Source organism: Psammomys obesus, unplaced genomic scaffold, assembly GCF_907164565.1.
Source record: "Psammomys obesus unplaced genomic scaffold, mPsaObe1.curated_primary_1811, whole genome shotgun sequence".
Lineage (NCBI taxonomy): Eukaryota > Metazoa > Chordata > Mammalia > Rodentia > Muridae > Psammomys > Psammomys obesus.
The window spans coordinates 45,955-68,174 of NW_026590503.1; the positions used below are offsets into that span (position 1 = coordinate 45,955).

Below are 22,220 nucleotides of genomic sequence, written 5' to 3' on the forward strand. Positions count from 1 at the left end.
AGCAACATGGACTGAACCACTGTTGGATTCTTCCATTGGTAGCAGACATTGTTGGACTAGGTGGACCTCAGCCTGTGAGACATTATAATAAATTCAGTTTTTTTTTTGTTTTTTTTTGAGACAGGGTTTCTTCGTGTGGCCTTGAGATATGCCTGCCTCCCTAGCTGCTGGTCTTAGAGGTGTGTGCCACCGTGCCAGCCTTTCACTTTCTACATACATAGATTCATTCTATCAGGACTGTTCATCTAAAAAACCTTTATTAATTCAGCGGGTTTTGTTTATTTGATTTTACCTTCCCATTGAGGAAGATGGCTAACACAGTGTTTGTCATCTGTTTCCTGCTTTTCTCTCAGCGTTGTCCCGTCCCTACCAGATGAAAATTAGCTGCAGTTTACCTGAACCCAGCATGAAGCTACAAAACAAAAATTTTGTTTCCTAAAATCTCTTCTTTAATTGTTAATATTCTGGGCACCCTTCCACTTGTGGGACAGATTGTTAATTCCAGAGCAAGTTAAGTAATGGGTTATGCTAGCTATCCACCTTGATTCCAGGAGGAAGTAAAGGAAGTGCCTTAATGAGTGCAGTGAAGAAAGCTCAGGCAATATCAGAAATCACTACCGCGATGAGTCCAGGGTCATCGCATACAAAGGGGAGGAGGAGGCGGCTGAGCAGCGAGAGCTCCTATAGCGGGCCCTCTCCTGGGCTAGGTGGGAAGACAGCCGGGTAGGCTATTGGGAGAACAGGCAAAGTGCTCCTGAAATGCAAATCTCTGCAGGTCTGAAAAAAGTCTGGCCCTGGACTGGAGGAAGCTTGGGCAAGGAAGCTCTATGCTGTGTCCTTTCAGCACCCTCTAAACCTATGGGAGGTGCTCATGTCACTCAAGATTCATTAGCCAATCAGAGCCTCCACGCGGACCTGCCAGACAGAAGAAGAGGAGGGTTTTTCCGGGTGCCCGGCTGCAGGCTTGCTCTGTATCTGACCAGGCTTGAATGGTTTGGTGTGTTGTGCTCTGAGCGCTGCTGCTGGGTGCTGTAAGGGGAGCTCAGGCAAGCTCCGAAGTTGCGACATGGTGAGCGCTGGGTCACTGCCTACAAAAGGGAGGAGCAGGCAGCTGAGCAGCGGGAGATGGAGTGGTGGGTCCTTTCCGGGTCAAGGTGGGAAGGCAGTCGGGTAGGCTATTGGATCACAGGCCCGAGTGCTACTGGAATGCAGATCTCTGCAGCTCTGAAAAAGGTCTGGCTCTTGATTTTAATCCTGGGCCAGCACTATGAGACTTTAGCACACTCTGAGGGAAGAGTTCATGGTACTCAAGACTCACTGGCCAATCAGGGCCTCCAGGCGGACCTGCCAGTCAGACGAGGAGGGTTATTCCGGGTGACACACTGCAGATTCAGCTCCTGTTCCTGAGCAGGCTTTAATGGTTTGGAGTGATGTGCTCTGAGCGCTGCTGCTGGGTACTGTGACGGGAACTCAGGCAAGCTCCGAATTCGCGACGTGAGTAGCGCAAAGTCACTGCCCACAACAAAGTGGAGCTGGCAGCTGAGCAGCAGTAGCTGATGTGGTGGGTTCTCCCTGGGGATGGGTGGTTAGTGGCAGCCAGATGCGGCCACCTGTGAGATCCCTTGTGGGCATAGTCACTCCCTGGACCTGGCGGTGGCCTCTGCATAACTTCACTATGAGGGCTGCATCTCTGCAAATCATTTGGACCAGAGGTGCCATGTAGAAACAGCGTTGGTGGGATGCCAAACTTGGAGAGCCCTAGTTTTTCTAGTATCTTGTGCAAGTTCTGCCCCTAGCATATTTGGAGTTAATTTTGTGGAGGTTGTAAAAGATGACTTGGGTAGCACTCCAGTATTAAGATGTGATGTAGAAGAGTAGAATTGATGTAAAGGATTTACCAATGCCACTAAAACACCCCACAGCTAAGAAGTATGCTAACCAAGCCTCGTTAGAGATTAGGATGCTCGGATACATATGTTTGTTCACCAGGATCGTCCAAACATTTGGCTCCAAACCATAACAAAGGCGACAACTCTGATTTACAGTCAGCCATTAGGCCCATCCTCATATCAAAAACAGGCTTCTAACAAGCTGCTCAAGGGGGCATTACAGGGCCACAACTAACATTAAGGCTTGGGGTGTGCCATCATTCTTGAGGAAAATTTAGTTCTGCCACTTGGGCAAGACTACACTGGGTGACAACTCTTTGAAAAGGAAAAATACTGTTGTGTTGAGGGCTGGCCTGATCAAGCAAGTCTTTCTGTGAGGCCCTCATTTATGGAGTAGGAACACCGCTCCTTCTGAAACCCAGGAACATGCTTGGCAGAGCCAGTAATAGCCTGGGAACTTTCCCTGAGGACCTAGTGAATTGAAAATAAAACAGAGCTCCTTCTCTAAATGTGCTTGGGAGAGCTGGTAATGGTCTGGGGCCAGGGCCTTTGGGGAGGTGTTGCTTTAGCTCCTCAGAACCCAACTCTCCTCAAAACATGGGGCTGTGGTTATTAGTCCATTGTAGGCTTGGTCAGTAATGTATTTGAGATATCCTGTGTTACCCTTGTACAGCATTGTTTTATTAGACTTCTCCTGAGTTTGTCCCACTGTATGATAGTTTCTGCTGACTTCATAGAAGTCTCCCATTTCTTTTCATTTTTTCCCTTGTAAGTAGTATACAAGATGCTATTCTTAAGAAACCTACTTAGCATAAGTCATAGCTTGTGTAAGATCTACAGACCGTAGCTTTTATACTTTCTCCCTTCTACTTTTCCTATCTTTTTAATATTCTGGGACCTTCCACTTAGCACTCTGTCACTGAAAATGACCTGCTGTTTCAGGGCACTGGTGTACTTAAAAAATGATTCTGGGAATATCTTTGCTGTGTAGATCTCCCATCTCTAAGTGGCTAGACTTGCAGTCTTCAGTCTGTATTTAAATTGTTCAAAACATAACCCGAGGCCTGAACCTAAAAGAGACTTAAGGGTGACAGCATATGTGGAATGCAAAATCTTTCTTGGCTGGTTCCTCTTCGAGCATTCACCAGAGCTGAATTCATGCTGTCATTAAAGAGATTTTTCTTAATAATATTTTAATTGTGTATGGAATGATTTCTCTTTGGCATATGAATTCTAGGACAGCTGCTTCTTCAGACTTTTAGAAAAATATTTCTGTGACAAGCTATATTGATTCAGGTCACCTTGATCCCAGCCTGTTGCTCCCCAGGACAATGACCTTATTTTCCTTTTGATTAAACTTCCTAAATCCTTTAGTTAAAGGACTGTACCACCACAGAATTTTAAAAGTACGTATTTGAGTCATGTAGTGAACTGTCTTTTGAAGTAACGGAAAAAGGATTTGCATGTGGAGCATGGCTTCTGCCTTCAGACCAGAACAGGAGGAGCAGTTTCCAGTACACTGCAGAGTGAAACAGGGTAGATAATAGCTAGATCACAGACTAAAGTTTAAGGTAGTTAGCTCCAGGGGTCAGCATTATGAAGAAGGACCTGATTGAGGCAGGGTGAGTGATTTTAGTAATTTGCTAGTATGTATTAATTCATACTGAGCGAAAACAGACCAGGGGAGGTTAGCTTGGGACAATCTTATGAAAATGTGAGCAATCCTCATTGACATAGTTAAGTCATCTCAGAAGTGTGAAACACAAAGCAAGACATTGGCTCTAGCTGTATATGTGTGTTAGGTTACAGATCTCAACAGCTAACATTGCACATAAGGGCAACGTCAAATAGTAGCTCATTAAGGGCATTTCCTTCACCAGGGAAGGGCCCGTTCTTTTTCAAAGTCATTATACCTGTATGCTTTTTCAATTGTATTTACCTTTTTAAAAAGTCAGTTGTTGGTATCCTTTTTAAATTTCATTTTCTCAATGTATCACTGCTCTAACCTCTTATTTGTTTCTATTCTTCAGTGTTTCCCAGTCATTAAGAATTTTCCTTCTCTCTTCTCAAGTGCTTTCATACTTGTTTTTGTTTAGAGCAACGTCTCTTGTAGCTTATCCTTGCCTTATGTTATATGGTTAAGATTGGCTTTGAATACCTAATCCTGCTGCCAAGTGCCTGGAACAGTCTTGCAAGTCCTTTCAGGCTGGGCCCTGACTGTTCAATGAGAAAGAAAAGACACCAGTGAATGAGTACATGCAGCCTCCATGGCTTTTTTGAGAGAATTACAAATAAAGAGGGACTTATGTAAGAATTCACTGACCAATTTTGAATCTGATGTAGTCACAGAACAGAAAGGGACAGGGAGGAAGGAAGGTGGAAGCTTTCCTGCTTGGAGAATAGTTGGCATTAGCAATGAGTAGTCTGGTAATCAATTCTAGATAAGTCCAAACTGACCATTTCGGCAGGGGGAGGGGAGGCATTCACAGAACAGGGCAATCAAGAATCTGGTTGAGGAACTGAACTTATTTCTAGAAACCAAATTTCTTTTCTTTTTAATTTTAATTTTAGTTTTATTAATTACAGTTTATTCACTTTGTATCCCAGCTGTAGCCCCCTCTCCAATCCCCTTCCAATCCCACCTTCCCTCCCTCTTCTCCTATGCCCCTCCTCCAGTTCAGTGATAGGGGAGGTCCTTTTCCCCTTCCATTTGATCCTAGTCTATCATGTCTCATCAGAACTGGCTTCTTTGTCTTCCTCTGTGGAGTGATAAGGCTGCTCCCCTCCTCAGGTGGAGGTGGTTAAAGAGCCAGCCCATGAGTTCATGTCACAGACAGTCCTTGTTCCTATTATTGGGGAACCCTCTTGGACACTGATGGGCTACTTCTGTGCAGGGGTCCTAGGTTATCTCAATGCATGGTCCTTGGTTGGAGTATCAGTCTCAGAAAAGACCCCTGTGCCCGGATTTTTTGGTTCTGTTGCTCTCCTTGTGGAGTTCCTCCAGGTCTTTCTATCTCCCCCTTCTTTCATAAGATTCCTGCACTCTGCCCAAAGTTTGGCTATGAGTCTCCACATATGTTTTTATACCCTGCTGGGCAGAGTCTTTCAGAGGCCCTCTGTGATAGGCTCCTGTCCTGTTCCCTGTTTTCTCCCTTTTCTAATGTCTGTCTCATTTGCCTTTCTGAATGGAGATTGAGCGTCTTACCCAGGGTCCTCCTTCTTGATTAGCTTCCTTAGGTGTACAGATTTTAGTATGACTATCCTATATTATATGTCTAGTGTCCACTTATAAGTGAGTATAGACTGTGTGTGTCTTTCTGCTTTTGGGATACCTCACTCAGGAGGATCTTTTCTAGTTCCCACCATTTTCCTACAAATTTCATGATTTCCTTGTTTTTAATTGCTGAGTAGTATTCCATTGTGTAAATGTACCACAATTTTTGTATCCATTCCTCAACTGAAACCAAATTTCCTTAGTTATACAGTTCAACCAACACAGAAGGTCTTGACAAACTGTTGTGAAAAAGCATAACAGGAATTTTATCTTTTCTGTCTAAAAATGCACAACATGAGAGAAAAGGTGTTGGGCTTTTTCAAGTTACCCTTCCTTATGTAATCCAACCATTTTGGTTACCTGGTCTTTATCATCTATCATTTACCTTCTGGGCCTCTTGGTCTCTGGTTCTCTCCTCTCCCGTCTTCTCTCTCCTTACATGGCTCTGGGTCATGTCCACTCTGTACTCTCCTAGATGTTCCTGTGTCTGGCTGTACTTTCCCTTTTATCTATAGTAAGCTTTCTACTCCACCATATTTAGGAGCAGCCATGCCCTTTCCTTTTTATTTCTTTCTCTTCTTTTTTCTTTTTTTTCCATTTACCTCCTACCTTGCTTTCAAATTTTCCATTTACAGAACCTTGCTTTCAAATTCATGGCCACTTTTTGCTTTAATTGTTGTTACTGTTTGTTGACTGAAGTTTGGCTTCAGGGCTTCCCAGCTATGAGGTAGAGATGGCTGCATTGGACATTGAATGTGCAATAGAATGTGCACACAAAGGATCCTGTGCCTTGGAAGAGGGAACTAAAATACAAGTTTCCACCCTAGGGCTAGGAAAACCTCAGCTGCCTGAGTCATTTGTTCTCTGATCCCTCTGGGTTGTCCAAGCTAATCAGAGATTCTAGGCAGGCCTAGCAATCACGAAGCACCAGTGGGAGGTAGCTTGCAAATCCTTTCCAGGATTCTCCTTTGATGCAGCTGTAGGGAGGTACGAGGGAGACCACAAGCTATGACATGATGAATTTGGGGCAACTGTCCCCAGGCCAGGAGGAGCAGGTTTACTGAGCTAGCAGAGTCTGATCTGCTGGACTGAGATGACTTATGGGTGAGATTGCGGTTCTGTTGGTCCATATAGTGACTTGGGCAGAGGCCCTTGACTTCTTAACCTCTGTGAGTATGAATTCCTTGGGTTTGGAGTTGGGGGTCACTCTGCTGCCCCAGCAGTGGAAAGCTATATTGTTTATAATGTCACTATCCAGTGTACACACACAGATATTGGTTTGGTGTGCAGTAGGAAGACAGATTAGAAAACTGAAGTTCTAGTTTTTAGAAAGTTTGAACCTTCCATTCCACATTCAGTTTTATGTGACAATTTTTTTATTATTTTTTATCTTATAAAATTTATTTTTATATTAATTACAGTTTATTCACTTTGTATCCCAGCTCCATTTCCAGAGACACCTCCATAGCATGGGGACTCTCTGTTTGGAAGAGAGATCAGTAGTAGCTGGAGGGTCAGAAATATAACAGTTTAGGGGTCACTCTGAGTTATTTCTGTAGGAGTTGTGAAATCTGTCTTTATATAATTTCTATATACATACAATCAAAGGGAACATTGGTCTAGTTCACATTTTTTTTTCTGGTGGAATTTTCTTAGGTCATTTGATGAAAACTTGAATATATTTTTAGGCTTATGTTTTTGGCTTTTTCCCTCCATCCCCTCATTCTTTCACAAACATTATACACATTCTTGATTGTTATAGCTTTGTGTTAAGTACAGAAGTCATGCTGTGCCAATGTGTGTATTATTCTTCATAATCCTATTATGAGTTTTTTTTTTTAACATGGCATATAGCTTTATCAGCTTTCCTGTTAAAAATTAGACATTTTCTTTGGATTGTATTGAATTATGCTACAAATTGAACATAACCAACATTATTTTTTTTAAATACATGATTTTAGTGGTGGTGTTTACTGTTGTTCAAAAAGGTAAAAGATATTATTCTACGTTATCATTCGTTTAGCAAACTACAGTAAATGTGTGAAATTGAAACTGATTATAAAATAATGTACAAAGCCATAGAGAGAGGACTTTAGTATAGAGTTTAGTGACACAGAATGCATTGCTATGGTCACATTAAAGCTATTTCACCAAGTATGATTTAGTTGAGAAGACTAAAAGTGAAAATAAAACATGGCCCAGAGTTGAAGAATGAATCTGAATATGACATGGGATTATGTGAATGTGACATAGGATTGTGTGAATGTGACATGGGATTATGTATTAGCATACAAAATAAACTGATAGCAGTAAGTTGGGATTTTCTACAGATATCAACTAAAATTAATTAAAACCATGTTCCCTTATTATAAATACATATATTGTGTATGTATTCTGATGCATTTGGGCATATAACCTACACCCAAGCAACCTCATTACCACTAGGAGCACAGAAAACCATGTCTTCTACACATTTATATTCTATTTATGTTTATGTGTATCTACAGTATTCAGAGTTCTCATAAAATGACAGACTTGTTCTAGCAATCTTCTCAGTATATTTTCTATGCATTTGGAATTAATTATAAGAATTATCAGAATTCTCATGCTCATTGCAGTTATATTCATGGTGGCCTAAATTATAAAATAACCTAAATGCCCATTTATTGAGGACAAGCTGTATGCCTCAGGAAGACATTGTGTTAAATAAATGAAGACAATATCAATGGTTAAAGGATTATACATTTATAAAGGCCTCTCACAGTCAGTGCTGTATCCATTAAAAAACAGCATGTAATTACAGCTTAGGTAGTTTCAAGCAACCCACTTCTTTCTCCCATCTGAGTTTAATCGTTAATGCACTCTTATTTGTCAGATGGCGTGAGAGCTTCAGACATCTTGTCTACACTACAGGTAGCAATAGAAAAGGAAGAGCAGAAAGAACACAAAATCTAGCTGAAGCAATCACCTTCAAAAGTTTTTTTTAACATTTTTTAGTTGATATATGTAGAGAAGAAAAATATCAAGCTTTTTGTAGCAAGAGTTGTTACAGAGGTGTGCTATTATCCTATACTATAAAAATGCAGAAAGTTGCTTTATTTGGATGGTATGAGCGCATTCTGTCATCATAGTGCATGAAAAAGGAAAAATGGGATTAAACAGACTGACTTGTTTGAATTTAAACACTGACAATAAGTGATAGTAACAAAAATGTCACGGTCTTAGAAAAATGACTCCTCTCTTTGTTTTCTTCTGATCAAATTACCTACCTTAGATGCTGACACTTTTATTTTTTCTTTGGAGAATATGTTTAAGCATTTAACATTTTTATATATCAGTTTGTGTATGTTTAATATATGAATATTGTAGCAATACATTATATGTGTATTTCTATTATTTGAGTAGTTATTTGTTTTAAACATTAGTTTTCTTTAAAGAGAGCAAAATTATTCTTTTGGAATTAAATGAGCAAGAAGCTCTGTAATTCCCAATCCAAACCAATGAAAACTAACACAAGAAAATGACCTGTGTTTGTTTCCTGTATTATATATATTTTACATTACTGAGAGCAAAACTTCTGATTTCACAGATCTAGACAGTGCCCCAAAATGAGCTTGTCATGAACTCCTAAGTGATGCTCATATCTACATAAACATAACAAAAACTGTCTCTGTGAAAATCATGCTCTCCTTGTCTTCACTATTTCATTTTTCTTTGTTCATTATTGCTTTTTTCTTTGCATTTTCATTTATGAAAAAATTGAATATTTTTAATTAGAATAAAATCTTCTCATACAATATATTTTGACTACTTTTACCCTCCCTCCACTCCTCCTAAATCCAGCCTACTTTTCCTACTCTACAGAGCCACTCCCCTTTCTTTATTTCCTTCTCTTGGAGAAGGTCTCCAAGAGCAGATAGCCAAACAAGATCAAACAAGATACAAAAAGATAAGGCAATTTGACCTCATATTGAATCTAGATAAGGCAACCATATAGGAAGAAAAAAGTCTCAAGAGCAGGTGAGAGAGTCAGAGCTATATGTCTTTCCACTGTAAGGACTCCCACAAAAACACCAAGCTAACAGCCATAATATATCAGCAGAGGACCTGGTGCAGACCCATGCATGCTCCATGCTTGCCATTCTGGCCGTCTAGGTAGTGTAAGGCATGGGTTCCCTCTCTTGGTGTGGACTTCAAGTTAAACCAAACATTGGTTTAAAAGTTTAGTGCCACCATGCCCCTGCACATCTTGTAGGCAGGACAGATTTTAGATGGAGTTTTTTTGTTTTTGTTTTTGTTTTTAAGCTGGGTTGGTGTCCAGATTTTTCTTTCTGTAGCCAGTAGACTACTTTATCTCAGAGACTAGAACATAGGAGTGAAGTCTTGAAATCTGCTTCTGCTTGACCTCTACATTCGGTGATCTGTGTGGAAGTTGTCCTTAGCAATTTGGTCCAGCAGTCATTTCAGAGAGCAAACTTCTGTTCTAGCATCAGCCTAGATTGTTTAGAGATTTCCATGGGACCTCCTCTGCCAACAACTCAACTGAATTTAACCCAGTTCCACCACTGAAGCCCTGCCTGGCTATAAAGAATGTCCAGTTCCAACTCCATATTCACCATTGCTATGAGTCCTCACTAAGGTCATCTTCATAGATTCCAGGAAGTTACCAGTACACTAGGTTTCTACATTAACCCCCAAATGCCCCGTAAACCTAGTTGTTCCTCCTTGCACTGCACTGTCTTCCTCCAGCTTCCCAACTGATCCCTCCCCTTCTTATTCCCATTCATCCCCAGTTCACCCACAGGATTTATTCTATTTCCCCTTTCCAGGGAGATCCATGCTTCTCTCCTATAGCCCTTCTCTATACCTATTCTCTTTGGGTCTGTGGATTGTAGCTTGATTGTCATTTATCTAATAACTAATATGCATTTATAAGTGAATGCATAGCATATTTTAGTTTCTGGGTCTTGGTTACGTCAGTATAGAAGGAATCTTTTGTGCCTGTATGGAAACATCACCTGCTGATAAAAAAAATAATGTCCTATAGCTGAGGAAATAGGAGGGAAGTGATCAGATAGGCAGAAAGGATTCTGGGATAGTGACAGACATGGGAGATTAACCAGGGAAGACATGAAAGAGGACAGATGCATGGTATCTGAGCAAAGGTAAACAAGCCATGTGACAGAACTTAGATTAAAATAAATAGGTTATTAAATTATGAGCTAACCAGGGAATGAGCCTAGCTGTATGGCCTATGTATTTGTAAATATATTTTGAGTCTGAGTCATTATCTGGGAGCTTGGGGTTGAGAGGAAAAAATACGGACTCTACTACAACTTAGGTAATTTTTCTCAAGTTGCATCTATTTTCCTGTAAATTTTATGATGTCATTTACCTTACCAGCTGAGTAACACTCATTTGTGTAAATGTACCACATTTTCTTTTTTATTATTATTAAATTCTCTCTCTCTTTCGAGACAGGGTTTCGAGAAAGGGTTTATCTGTATAGCCTTTACTGTCCTGGACTGGCTTTGTAGATCAGGCTGGCCTCAAACTCACAGAGATCTGGTTGCTTCTGCCTCCCTGTGTGCTGGGATTGTAGGCGTTGGCCACTGCACCTGGCTATGACATTTTCTTTATCCCTCTGTTGAGGGACATCTAGGTTGCTTACATTTTCTGACTATAATGAGTAAACCTGCTATGAACATAGTTGAACAAATATACTTGTGGTAGGATGGAGCATCTTTTGGGTATATGCCCAAGAGTGGTATATCTGGGTCTTGAGGTAAATTGATTCCCAATTTTCTAAGGAACCAGAAAACTTCTTGTACTTTGATAGGCATCTTCTTCTTTAGGTTAGGAAAATTTTCATTTATGATTTTTTAAAAATAATTTCTGGACCTTTGAGCTGATATTCTACTTCCTCTATTCCAATTATAGAGAAGGGCAGATGGGAGTGGTCTGTGATATCTACAGGAGGTGTCAACAGGATGGGAGGAAACTGTAACACTAGGGGCAACCCTGAGTATTAGGTCTCAGGTAACAGAGAGTGGGGAAGATCTGGAGGCATCCTCCCTGGTCCTATACCCAACCTCTCAATACTGAGGCATTAGGTTCCCAGGAATCATTTATTTACATCTATATTTATTTAGGTTTTTATTGTTTTTTATCTGTAAAACAGCTTGTTTTGAACTAAAAAGTACTATGTGGTCTGGGCAGGTCACTCCGCAAATACTCGTTTTGGGGTTAACATTAGTTACCAACACCTAACTCAAGTTGAGAGGCTCATAACCACCTGGTACTCCATATCTGACACCCTTTTTTGGCATGTCACCTGTACACACATGGAGGACATTCTTTCTCACAGACACAAACATATGTATAAAAACAAGGGTAGATATGTTTTCAAAAGCAGTTAATTCAAAACAAGTTGTTTAGGTGTATAAAACAAATACACTGTTTCTTTTAAAATCTACTTTCTTGCATTTGGTTTTTAAGAGTTTGCATTTCATTACACTGGTGTTGACTTATACTGAATCACCAATCATAGGAAACAAAATGCTTTCTAAGTGATACTAATAGACATCCTTTTCTTTATTATAAGAGGATGAGATACTTTTAGTAGTCAGAATTATTTTCTCCAATGTTGAGACATTTGTATGCTTTAAGATAATCTCTCCAATTGGGTAGCTCTCCATCCTTAATCTATTTAACATTAGTGGCAAAGGAGAGAACCTGAGTTCACAGTGTAATTGCTGGCAAGTGATTTTTTTTAATTATGAATTTGACTGTAATTCTATAGTTTTTGTTTAAAGGACTTTGTTATATTTATAGGTCTGGCTTTGTGTCTTATTTTATTTGTGGTGCCATGTATATTGTGTGATTTTATTAATTATAATTTAATTATATTGTTGTTTCTCTGGCAAATGATAGACCTTCACCTATTTTTGTCTTCTGAAAATTTACCGTATTATGTCACAAGTTCCTTCAGTTTTTGTTAATTGTTGTTTCTTTGTTTTGTTTGTTTATTTGTTTTGGTTTTTTGAAACAGAGTTTCTTTGTGTAGCCTTGGCTGTCCGGGACTTGCTTTGAAGACCAGGCTGGCCTCAAACTCACAGAGATCTGCCTGCTTCTGTTTCCCAGAGTGCTGGGATTACAGGTATGTGCCACTGCACCTGGCTAGTTTGGAGATTTTCTGTGGAGAAAGTTTCTGTGGAGTTTTTAGTTTTCTCATCTTGATTCTAAAGGCTGTGTCTCCTCATTTCTTGCCAAATCTGTGTTTTTGAGCTGTTGCAACCATGAATATTTAGGTTTTTGCTACTTAAGTGATTGATACAATTAACACATTGGTTTTGGGTTTTTTAAATGTTCTCATATATTATTGACTCTTTGTCCTACATAGCTTCAGCTCTTAACATTTCAGAGCCTACAGTCATCTAAGGGAGCCTCAATTGAGGGCATGCTCCCAACAGAATGATTGGTTGCTGCATCTGTGAGAGATTGTGTTGATTGATGGTTGATGTGCGAAGGCTCACTGTGGGTGGCAGTACTCCTAAACAAATAGGCCTGGAATGGCTAAGAAAACTACCTGAGCATGAGACAGTGATCAAGCAAGAAAGCAAGCCCAAAACAATGTTTGTCCATGGTTTTGCCTTCATTTTCTAGCTTGAGTTTCTATCCTAACCTACCAAAATGGACTGTGATCTGACAGAACCATCCAAAAAAATTCATCCATTACCTGAGATGCTTTTGGTTAGAGGATTCAATCACAGCAGCAAACAAGCAAGTTAGAACAAAAAATGGTATGCAAAAAGTGATTTTGTTTCTGCACATAACCTGGGAATGTTCTCTTTTGGAGGAATGTGGAAAATATCAGAAATTGAGATGGCAAAAAGGCACAGAAAGCTGTGTACGGAGCTTAATCAGCTGTTCTTGCAAGATCTGGAAGATCTGAGTATTGAGAATAATGCAGACAGAGGAAGTTGAGGTCATAGTATTTCAGTGGAAAATAGACTCTATGAAAAATTTAACTAGAGGTCATTTATGTGATATTTTGGCTCAAAATTGTTTTTATTCTGCTTATACCCTGAGAAATTGAGTAGAACAGAAGTTTAAAATAATGGGCTGATTTCTTAAATAAAATATTGAGTATGTTGGCTGGTAATCACTGGTGATTCATTCAGGACTACAATGAAAAAAGCAATAAGTGGGGCAGAAATAAATGCAGTCTGTAGTTTGTAGAGGAAAATAGCACTAGGTAGTTTATGATGGCAGTCAAATGGTGAATAAGAAGCAGGAATATTCAAAGAAAAAAGAAGAGCGGGCCCTTACTCTTGATTGGAAGCCCAAGAAGGTGCCTTATGGGTAACACTCCCTCCTGTTAAGTCCCAAATTAATGAAAGGATTATGTAAAGTGATTCCTAGTCCCAGGAAGAAACTTCATATAAAATCTGCTGCAGCTGGGTGTGGTGGCACTTGCCTTTAATCCCAGCACTCGGAGAGGCAGAGGCAGACTGGTCTCTGTGAGTTCAATGCCATCCTGGCCTACAAAGTGAGACCAGGACAGCCAAGACTACACAGAGAAACCCTGCCTCAAAAAATAAAATGCAACAACAACACCTGCTGCAACTGTGGTCCAAGCATGGCAAGGTCCATCCAAACTTAGAAGCCAAACTTGATAGGATTACCCATATTGTGCTGGTTCTGGAAACAAGAAAGATGCAAAATTCAAGGTCATGGCTTCTTCTTCTGTGGTTTTAATTCAAAACAATTCCCGCCATTTATGTTTGGCAGAGTCAGAGCCCCAGTGAGGATACTGTAAGAGTTCACTGCATTGAAGCTGTGAGGATGAAGCTTGAGTTGCATTTTGAGATCACAGGCTATTGATATACTTAAGCCATTGAGAAATCTTATAGAGAGTGGAAGTAACAAAACTGAGAAATGTATGAGAAGTTACAGAGTTAGGGCCACCTAAGCCCTTTGAAACTGAAGTCCCATGTGTCTGAGACAGCTACTGATTTGGTGTTTGTCATGCTGGGTTTCTTGCCTGTTGGAGACTATTAGGATCATTAAAGTTAGACTAAATGCATTTTCATCATGGGATGACCATGAGCCTGTAGTGACCAGGGTCAGAATGCACTTGATTGAATAAAAAAGCTCTCAGATAGGATGATGTCTTTGAACATTTATCGACAGGTAAGTGTGGCTTTCTTTGGAGAGCTCATAAAAGCTTTTGAAGGAAGAACCTTTCTAGATTCCTTACTGGGGATGGGATTTGAGTGTTTACATGCATTAACCCATTTCTTCTTCTTTGTTTCTACTGTCTTGTGGTTGAAACTGGTCAGCTTCCTTCTCATGCTGTCATGCATTTGCCATTATAAACTCTATCCCTAAATCACATATGATACAGTAGAAGCAATTGTTATTCAGTGCTATTTTACTAGCCTGGTGTTTTTATATTTTTACTTTTGTTTTTTTTGAAGACAAAGTTTCTCTATGTAGCCCTGGTTGTCCTGAAAGTAGGTATGTGGAACAGACAGACCTTTTTTTGTTTTTATACTATTGGTTGATAGGCCTAGAATGTAGGTTTTTGTACATGCAAGCATATGCTGTTGTGTAGATCTTCATCCACATCTTGAATTTTGAAATTTGGCAGAGTATATTCTATTTCTCAGGATGGCATGTATTCATGACATTAATACTACCTGAGCCTTCTGAGTTATTGGACTGCAGGTGTATGACATTCTTCCTAACTGTTGTGTTTTATTTTATTTTTTTAATGAATATGAGTATTTTGACTGTATGCATGATTATGTATATCATGTGTACCTCATCTTCACTATAGTCAGAAGATGGCCTCAGAACTCCTGAACTTGGACTAATGGATAGTTGTGAGCCCCCATGTAAATGCTGGCAATTGACCCCAATTATTTGCAGGACCAGCAAGAGCTCTTAATTGGTTAGCCATGTCTCCTATGCTATTTATTTATGATCAACATTTATATTGTTAATATTTTCATCTGTCCATTTGTAAGTGTTTAAACATACATTCCCGTTTAGTAAAGTCTTATTAATGTTACAGTTTAAACTGGGACATTTCATGTTTCTGCAAGATGAATACAGAAATGGAGTGGTTCTTTCTATCTTTTTTGTTTTGATTGAGTTTTGCAGGGAGTAATGGTCTTAATATATACCTCTTACTATCCTGGAATTTGTTGCATAGACCAGACTGGCATACAACTCAATGAGATACACCTACCTCTGCCTCCTGAGTGCTTAGATTAAAAGCATGAGCAAATCTACCCAATTTTCCCATCATTTTTATAGTTAGTAATTTTTCATATAACCTCTGATATATGCTCAGTATTGTTGATCTGTTGCTTTTCTTTCTCTCTTTTTTTTTCTCTCTCTGTTATTTGGCATTTCTCTTGCAAGGCCATATCTTATTCAAAGGGTACACAAATGACAGAGGTGAACATTATTATTCAGTTTTCCTCTAAAATGACTTGATGATTACATTAGAACTTCTATGTCAGAAAATGAGTGCAGGAAGAACTGGAATTATATGACTATATGTTAATGAAGTATACATTTACAGTGATATCAGTATCATGCTTTTTGTTGTATACATGTATGTATGGTATATTTTAGGTAACAGTGACCTATGATGATGTGCATGTGAACTTCACTCAGGAAGAATGGGTTTTGCTGGATCCTTCCCAGAAGAGTCTGTACAAAGATGTAATGCTGGAGACCTATAGGAACCTCACTGCTATAGGTAAGACTGAATTTATTTTTTTCACTTTTTAAAATAAGAGGACAAATGTTTCTTTGTTATTGAAGCTCTTCTGTAATTTCAATTGAGAATGAAGAATGAGATGAATAAATTAGGCATGGTTCTAAAGTTTACTGAATATAGTAACTTAAATTTTGCCTAATTTCCAATAATATGTCATTTTCTGGTACTATATTTTAGGGTACAATTGGGAAGACCATAATATTGAAGAACATTGTCAAAGTTCTAGAAGACATGGAAGGTAATTTTCATGTGCAAGGTGATACGAATATACCTCTGAAGAAATTTTAATGTGCCCTGGAAGTTTTAAAGAAAAGCAACAGTGTAAAAAAAATCACTGCTTTAAAAGTGTAGTGATTTCATTTCCATACAACCATATACCTTAATGTCAGGTATCTGATTTGTGTTTGCAAGGCATTCCTCTAAGAAAAAAGACAAGGAAACAATGCCTTAAAAGATACCACCATTTGAATCAGCCCCATTAGAGCTATGATATAGAACTGCAAATCTCATACCACTTAGATATTGCAAAAGGTATATATATTGAATAGGAGATAAGTATATGTCCAAAGCTTTCTAATATGCAAATAGTCCATAATAAAGCTGGCATTACTCTTATACTTGTAGCAACATTGCTAAGTTTAGTGAGAGTCAAGTATGTTTTTGTGGAGGAATCTTAATCCCATACCATGTGTCTATGAGGAACAAAAATGTCAAACTGTGTGAATGCAATGTAGAATCCTTCTGTTTGTTATTCTTCTTTTAATAGGATTATCATATGTCACAATGGATATAAGCCACGTGAGTGTAGGGATGTTAAAAGAAGCAAGTATCTCTCTCTAACCCCAGAACATTAGATGTGTAGTAGTCCCCACTTTGAGTAGACTTTCTGAATGTGATACAAGTTTGCAATTAATTGGTGCTCCAACATTTTTAGGAACAGCCACAACCTCACACTGTAGAAAAACCCTGGGTACTAGGAATGTGGAAATAATTCTGGTTCATTTTGCAAATGTTGTATGACTCACACTATGGAAAAATTTATGAGTGTAATCAGTGTGGTAGAGCTCTGAGTTCTTCCAGTTCTCTTCAAATATGTGAAAATCCTGATATAGAAAAAGGATGCTATGTGAGCCACGTAATAAATGCTCTTGCCATCACAGATATCGCCAAAGACACAAAACAATCTATAATGAAGGGGAACACCATGAATGTAAACAAGCGGATAAAACCTTAAGATCTGATTCTTCTTTACCATTAGATCAAATTGTAAAATTAATTCATACAGATAAAAAGATGCATCAGTATAATGAATGTGATAAAGCTTTTATGTGTAACAATTATCTTCACAGGCATGAAAGAACACATACTGGAGAGAAACCCTATGAAGGTATTCAATATGGTGAAGTCTTTGCACATCACAGTAGTCTCCAATATCATGAAACAATACATACTGGAGAGAAAACCTATGAATGTATTCAATGTGGTAAAGCCTTTGCAAGTGACAGAAATCTTAAAAGGCATGGAAGAATTCATACAGGAGAGAAACCCTATGAATGTATCCAATGTGGTAAAACCTTTGCATGTCACAGTGGTCTCCAATATCATAAAAGAACACATACTGGAGAGAAACCTTATGAATGTAATCAATGTGGTAAAACCTTTGCATGTCACAGTGGTCTCAAATATCATAAAATAACACATACTGGAGAGAAACCCTATGAATGTAATCAATGTGGTAAAGCCTTTGCACATCACAGTCTTCTTCAAATACATAAAAGAACACATACTGGAGAAAAACCTTATGAATGTAACGAATGCGGCAAAGCCTTTGCACATCATAGTTATCTTCAAATACATAAAAGAACACATACTGGAGAGAAACCTTATGAATGTAACCAATGTGGTAAAGCCTTTGCAAGTCACAGTAATCTCCAATATCATAAAATAACACATACTGGAGAAAAACCCTATAAATGTAATCAGTGTGGTAAAGCCTTTGCACATCACAGTCTTCTTCAGATACATAAAAGAATACATACTGGAGAGAAACCCTATGAATGTAATCAATGTACTAAAGCCTTTACAAGTCACAGTCATCTTCAAATACATAAAAAAACACATACTGGAGAGAAACCCTATGAATGTAATCAGTGTGGTAAAGCCTTTGCATGTCACAGTGGTCTCAAATATCATAAAAGAACACATACTGGAGAGAAACCCTATGAATGTAATCAATGTGGTAAAGCCTTTGCAGGTTACAATCTTCTTCAAATACATAAAAGAACACATACTGGAGAGAAACCCTATGAATGTAATCAATGTGGTAAAGCCTTTGCGAGTCACAGTTATCTTCAAAGGCATGAAAGAATTCATACAGGAGAGAAACCCTATGAATGTACTCAATGTGGTAAAGCCTTTGCAAGTCACAGTTATCTCCGAATACATAAAAGAACACATACTGGAGAGAAACCCTATGAATGTAACCAATGCGGCAAAGCCTTTGCATATCACAATCTTTTTCAAGTACATAAAATAACACATACTGGAGAGAAACCCTATGAATGTAATCAATGTGGTACAGCCTTTGCACATTACAGTCATCTTCAAATACATAAAAGAACACATACTGGAGAGAAGCCTTATGGATGTAACCAGTGTGGTAAAACCTTTGCAAGTCACAATGGTCTCAAATATCATAAAAGAACACATACTGGAGAGAAGCCCTATAAATGTAATCAATGTGGTAAAGCGTTTACAAGTCAAAATCTTCTTCAAATACATAACAGAACACATACTGGAGAGAAACCCTATGAGTGTAACCAATGTGGTAAAGCCTTTGCACATCATAGTCATCTTCAAATACATAAAAGAACACATACTGGAGAGAAACCTTATGAGTGTGACCAATGTGGTAAAACCTTTGCACAAAACAGTCATCTTCAAACACATACAAGGACACATACTAGAGAGAAACCTTATGCATGTAATCAGTGTGGTAAAGCCTTTTCATGTCCAAAAAGCCTCCAGTATCATAAAAGAATACATCCTGGATAGAAACAATATGGTAAAGCTTTGGAAGTTATAATCGTCTCATAAATCATAAAAGAATACATATTGAAGAGAAACCTTATGAACGTAATTGATGTGGTAAAGCCTTTACAAGCCAGTCTCCTTCAAATACATAAAAGAGCATATACTAGATAGCAGCAAACCAATGAATGTAACCAATATAGTAAAGCCTTTACATGTCACAATGGCAGGTTGTGATGGTTGATAACATTGTATTCACAGTCAGCAACCAGAGAATGATAAATATTGGTCCTCATTAAATAATCCAATGCTAAGTCCATGGAATGGAATGGTGCTATCACTTCTGGAAATGTAGAGTCTTCTTATTTCAATGGACTTGAAAGCTAATTTCCAAGCTAATTTCTCAGAAGTACACACGTGAGACTAACACAATCTAGATAAATCTTCAAAGGAGGATTGTCTCCTGGGTGGTTCTAGATCTTGTCATGTTGTCAATATTAACCATCACACACAATAAAGTTTGCTTTGTTGACTGCTGTTGGAAGGACCTTGCTGTTTGAGTTTGTAGTCCTCCCAGTCTAGGTAGCCATTTTGAGCTCAGGGCTATATTGGGAGAAGGAAGGGTCCTTCTCCCAATCAGGGCCTCCTACACTCAGCCTAACCTCATCTGGAAAGTGTCTTTGGGCATTGATACGTCTAACCATGTCTGATATGTGGCTTTTGACATAGTTCCCTGCTAGCTCTCCCCTCCCTGTGTCTACAGGTACTATGTTCCCATTCATATGGTAGGAATGTACTGCCAAATGCAAATAAAGAATCCCTGAGATGCCTAATTTCAACCAATTATGTACACCAGACCGGGGATCCCTCTACCCACTCTCCCAGGGGTATGTGGGCTTTGTTCTCCCTGAATAAAGCTGAATTATTTCCCTGATGTGGTTTCCACATGTCATTTCCTTCATGCTCTTGGCCTTCTGAGCCTTGTACTTATCCTGATCCTCCTGTCATCCTGGGCTGGTGGCCAACAGCCCCACAGGAAAAAGAACCACAGCTGGTACCCAAGACAGGGCTCTGGACTGCACTAGGACAGGTGAACACCTCCTAAAAACAGGGTAGTAGCACTTTGCCTGACCTTTCTGTCCTGAGAACTGATTGCTTTCTTTCTTTGCTTTGCAAATTTATGCTCATTAGGGCTTTTCACTCTCCTGAACTGATCAACCTGGGAAAGTTAAACTTGCCTTGGGGATGTTAAATGTTTCTAACAGCACCTTTTTTTTAATTATGGGGAACTCAAGATAACATCAGAGAAATGTCCAAATTCACTCCCTCAGATCTTTGCTTAAATCTAGAGGACTTAAATCACCCAAAAGGAAGGCTTAGAATTCTGGAATGAAGCATTCCAATTCGAACCTTGGGTCCTATCAGCACTTATCTGGTTTGTAAAAAAGAAGCCCAGGTAGGGTATAATTTGTCTCTTTATGACAGTGAAAAGAAAAAAAAACAATTATTAATGAAAATTGAAAGTATATTAACATGTTCAGTGATGACGATATAAGGTAACTAATACATCCTTGGTATTCTAAAAGGTTTAGATAGAAGCCAAGAGATATGCACAACTAAGTAACCTAACCAAGCCATATAATTTTTTTTCCCATCCGTAAATCCCTCCCCTATTCTCAGCTCCTTTCTCTCCTGCAAGGTATTCAGAAAATGAGTTGCTGTTTATTCAGCAGAGCTTTCACCTGGAGCAAACAGTCTTTTCCTAGAATGAGATTCCAAGGGAAATTTGAATTTCATGGGGTTCACTGTTTCAATAGATGTTAGCCTAAGGGAGAGATATAAATGTCTTGTTAGAATATCCTTATTCGTAACAGAGAGGCAGATTACAGGGATGACAGAAAGGGGACTGAAGGTCTTGAAGGTTCAACTGGAGATCACTAAGTGGGTGTCTGCAGGGTGCTGTCACTGCCAGCTACATGTAGTTGCCAAGAAAAGAGTGGAAGACCTGGAAGTGCTGACCCACCGCAGCTCAGTGGACAAGAATACAGTAGCATCCAGCTTAGGTACAACCCAAACATTGCTCTCTGGCCTTGTAATCTTTTCGCACCCAGACCTCCTTCACAGTTCATCCATACTCTGCAGCTCTTTGTAAATGCCTGATTCCCTCAACTTTAGTGACTTCTGTTGAGTCTCAGGTTCCCCTGACAACCTTCATGTCATCTGGAGTCACCACCACTCCGGATCTTAAATGAATGTTTATCAGGCATCAGGGACACAGAATACAATACCATTCAGAGAAGTCAGTCTTTATGTCTGCAAGCTCCATTTTTCTCTTACATTAAGCATACACTCCAGCAGGGGTACATGTGACATATTTCTTTGTGGGTTCCTGTTGCTATCACATGTGAGATAAATTCAGTCTTTGGTGAAGTGGTCAGCTACATTTTTAAACTTGTATAAGTTTTTCTCCAGATCAGTTTTTGGACACGTCTCTAATTCTGTGAAAATTTGGGCTGAGAAATTTCTTTAAGCACCAGTCTAAGTTATTTTCTGATGCTATCTATTTTATATTTCTTCTGGATCTTCAGGGATGAGGTAAAGATGAAACTTAGAATCAACCATTCATACCTAACTGCTATTAATGCCACATTCACAGGGCTGAATAGTTGGCTCAGCCCCTAAGAGCACTGGCTGCTCATCCTCAGGACCGAGATTTGATTTCCAGCATCCAAGAGACAGCTCACAACTGTCTGTAAGTCCAATCACAGGGGATCAGGCCCTCTCTTCTGGCCAGCAATGATAACCTGGCATGCAGTTGGTATACACAGTGGCAAAACTTATTAAACTTGATTAAAAAAATAACATACAGATGAAGAAAACCTGTTTTAAAATATGGTATCACATATGTATATGTCTTTTTACCATTTTAGCTTATCTGGTGCCCTTAGAGGCCAGAAGAATGCAACAGATGTCCTGTACCTGGAAATACAGGTAGTTCTGAGCCATCTGATGTGGGCGTTAGGAGCCAAAATTTGGCAGGCAAAAGAAGCAAAACTACTAAGTCTGCAGCTCCTTTACTCCTTCTGTCTCCTATCACTTGAAGGTGATGAAGTCCCTGTTAGATTAGGGATTTCTATCCCTCTGTGAATGGACTCTCCACATTGCTTATTTTCATTGTTAATGTGAGTAAAGATAACAAAATGTTTTGTTGAAACTAGTAGACTGTATT

At 39.1% G+C, this 22,220-nt stretch overlaps 1 protein-coding gene across 1 annotated transcript; it reads left to right on the plus strand.

Moving 5' to 3' along the window:
- The first annotated feature begins 958 nt into the window (after positions 1-958).
- Positions 959-19,539, plus strand: LOC129677022 (zinc finger protein 431-like). The gene is made up of 4 exons (XM_055607572.1): positions 959-1,069; positions 15,814-15,940; positions 16,139-16,199; positions 17,311-19,539. Exons 1-4 carry the CDS (start codon positions 1,067-1,069, stop codon positions 19,013-19,015), a joined length of 1,896 nt encoding a protein of 631 aa, XP_055463547.1. The 5' UTR covers positions 959-1,066; the 3' UTR covers positions 19,016-19,539.
- The last annotated feature ends 2,681 nt before the right edge of the window (positions 19,540-22,220 follow it).

Bases quoted from the DNA above. Each gene is read 5' to 3' on its own strand.
- LOC129677022 (XM_055607572.1), top strand. The intron at 15,941-16,138 runs GTAAGACTGAAT...ACTATATTTTAG, and splicing joins TAGGAACCTCACTGCTATAG to GGTACAATTGGGAAGACCAT. The intron at 16,200-17,310 runs GTAATTTTCATG...TTATCTTCACAG, and splicing joins AGTTCTAGAAGACATGGAAG to GCATGAAAGAACACATACTG.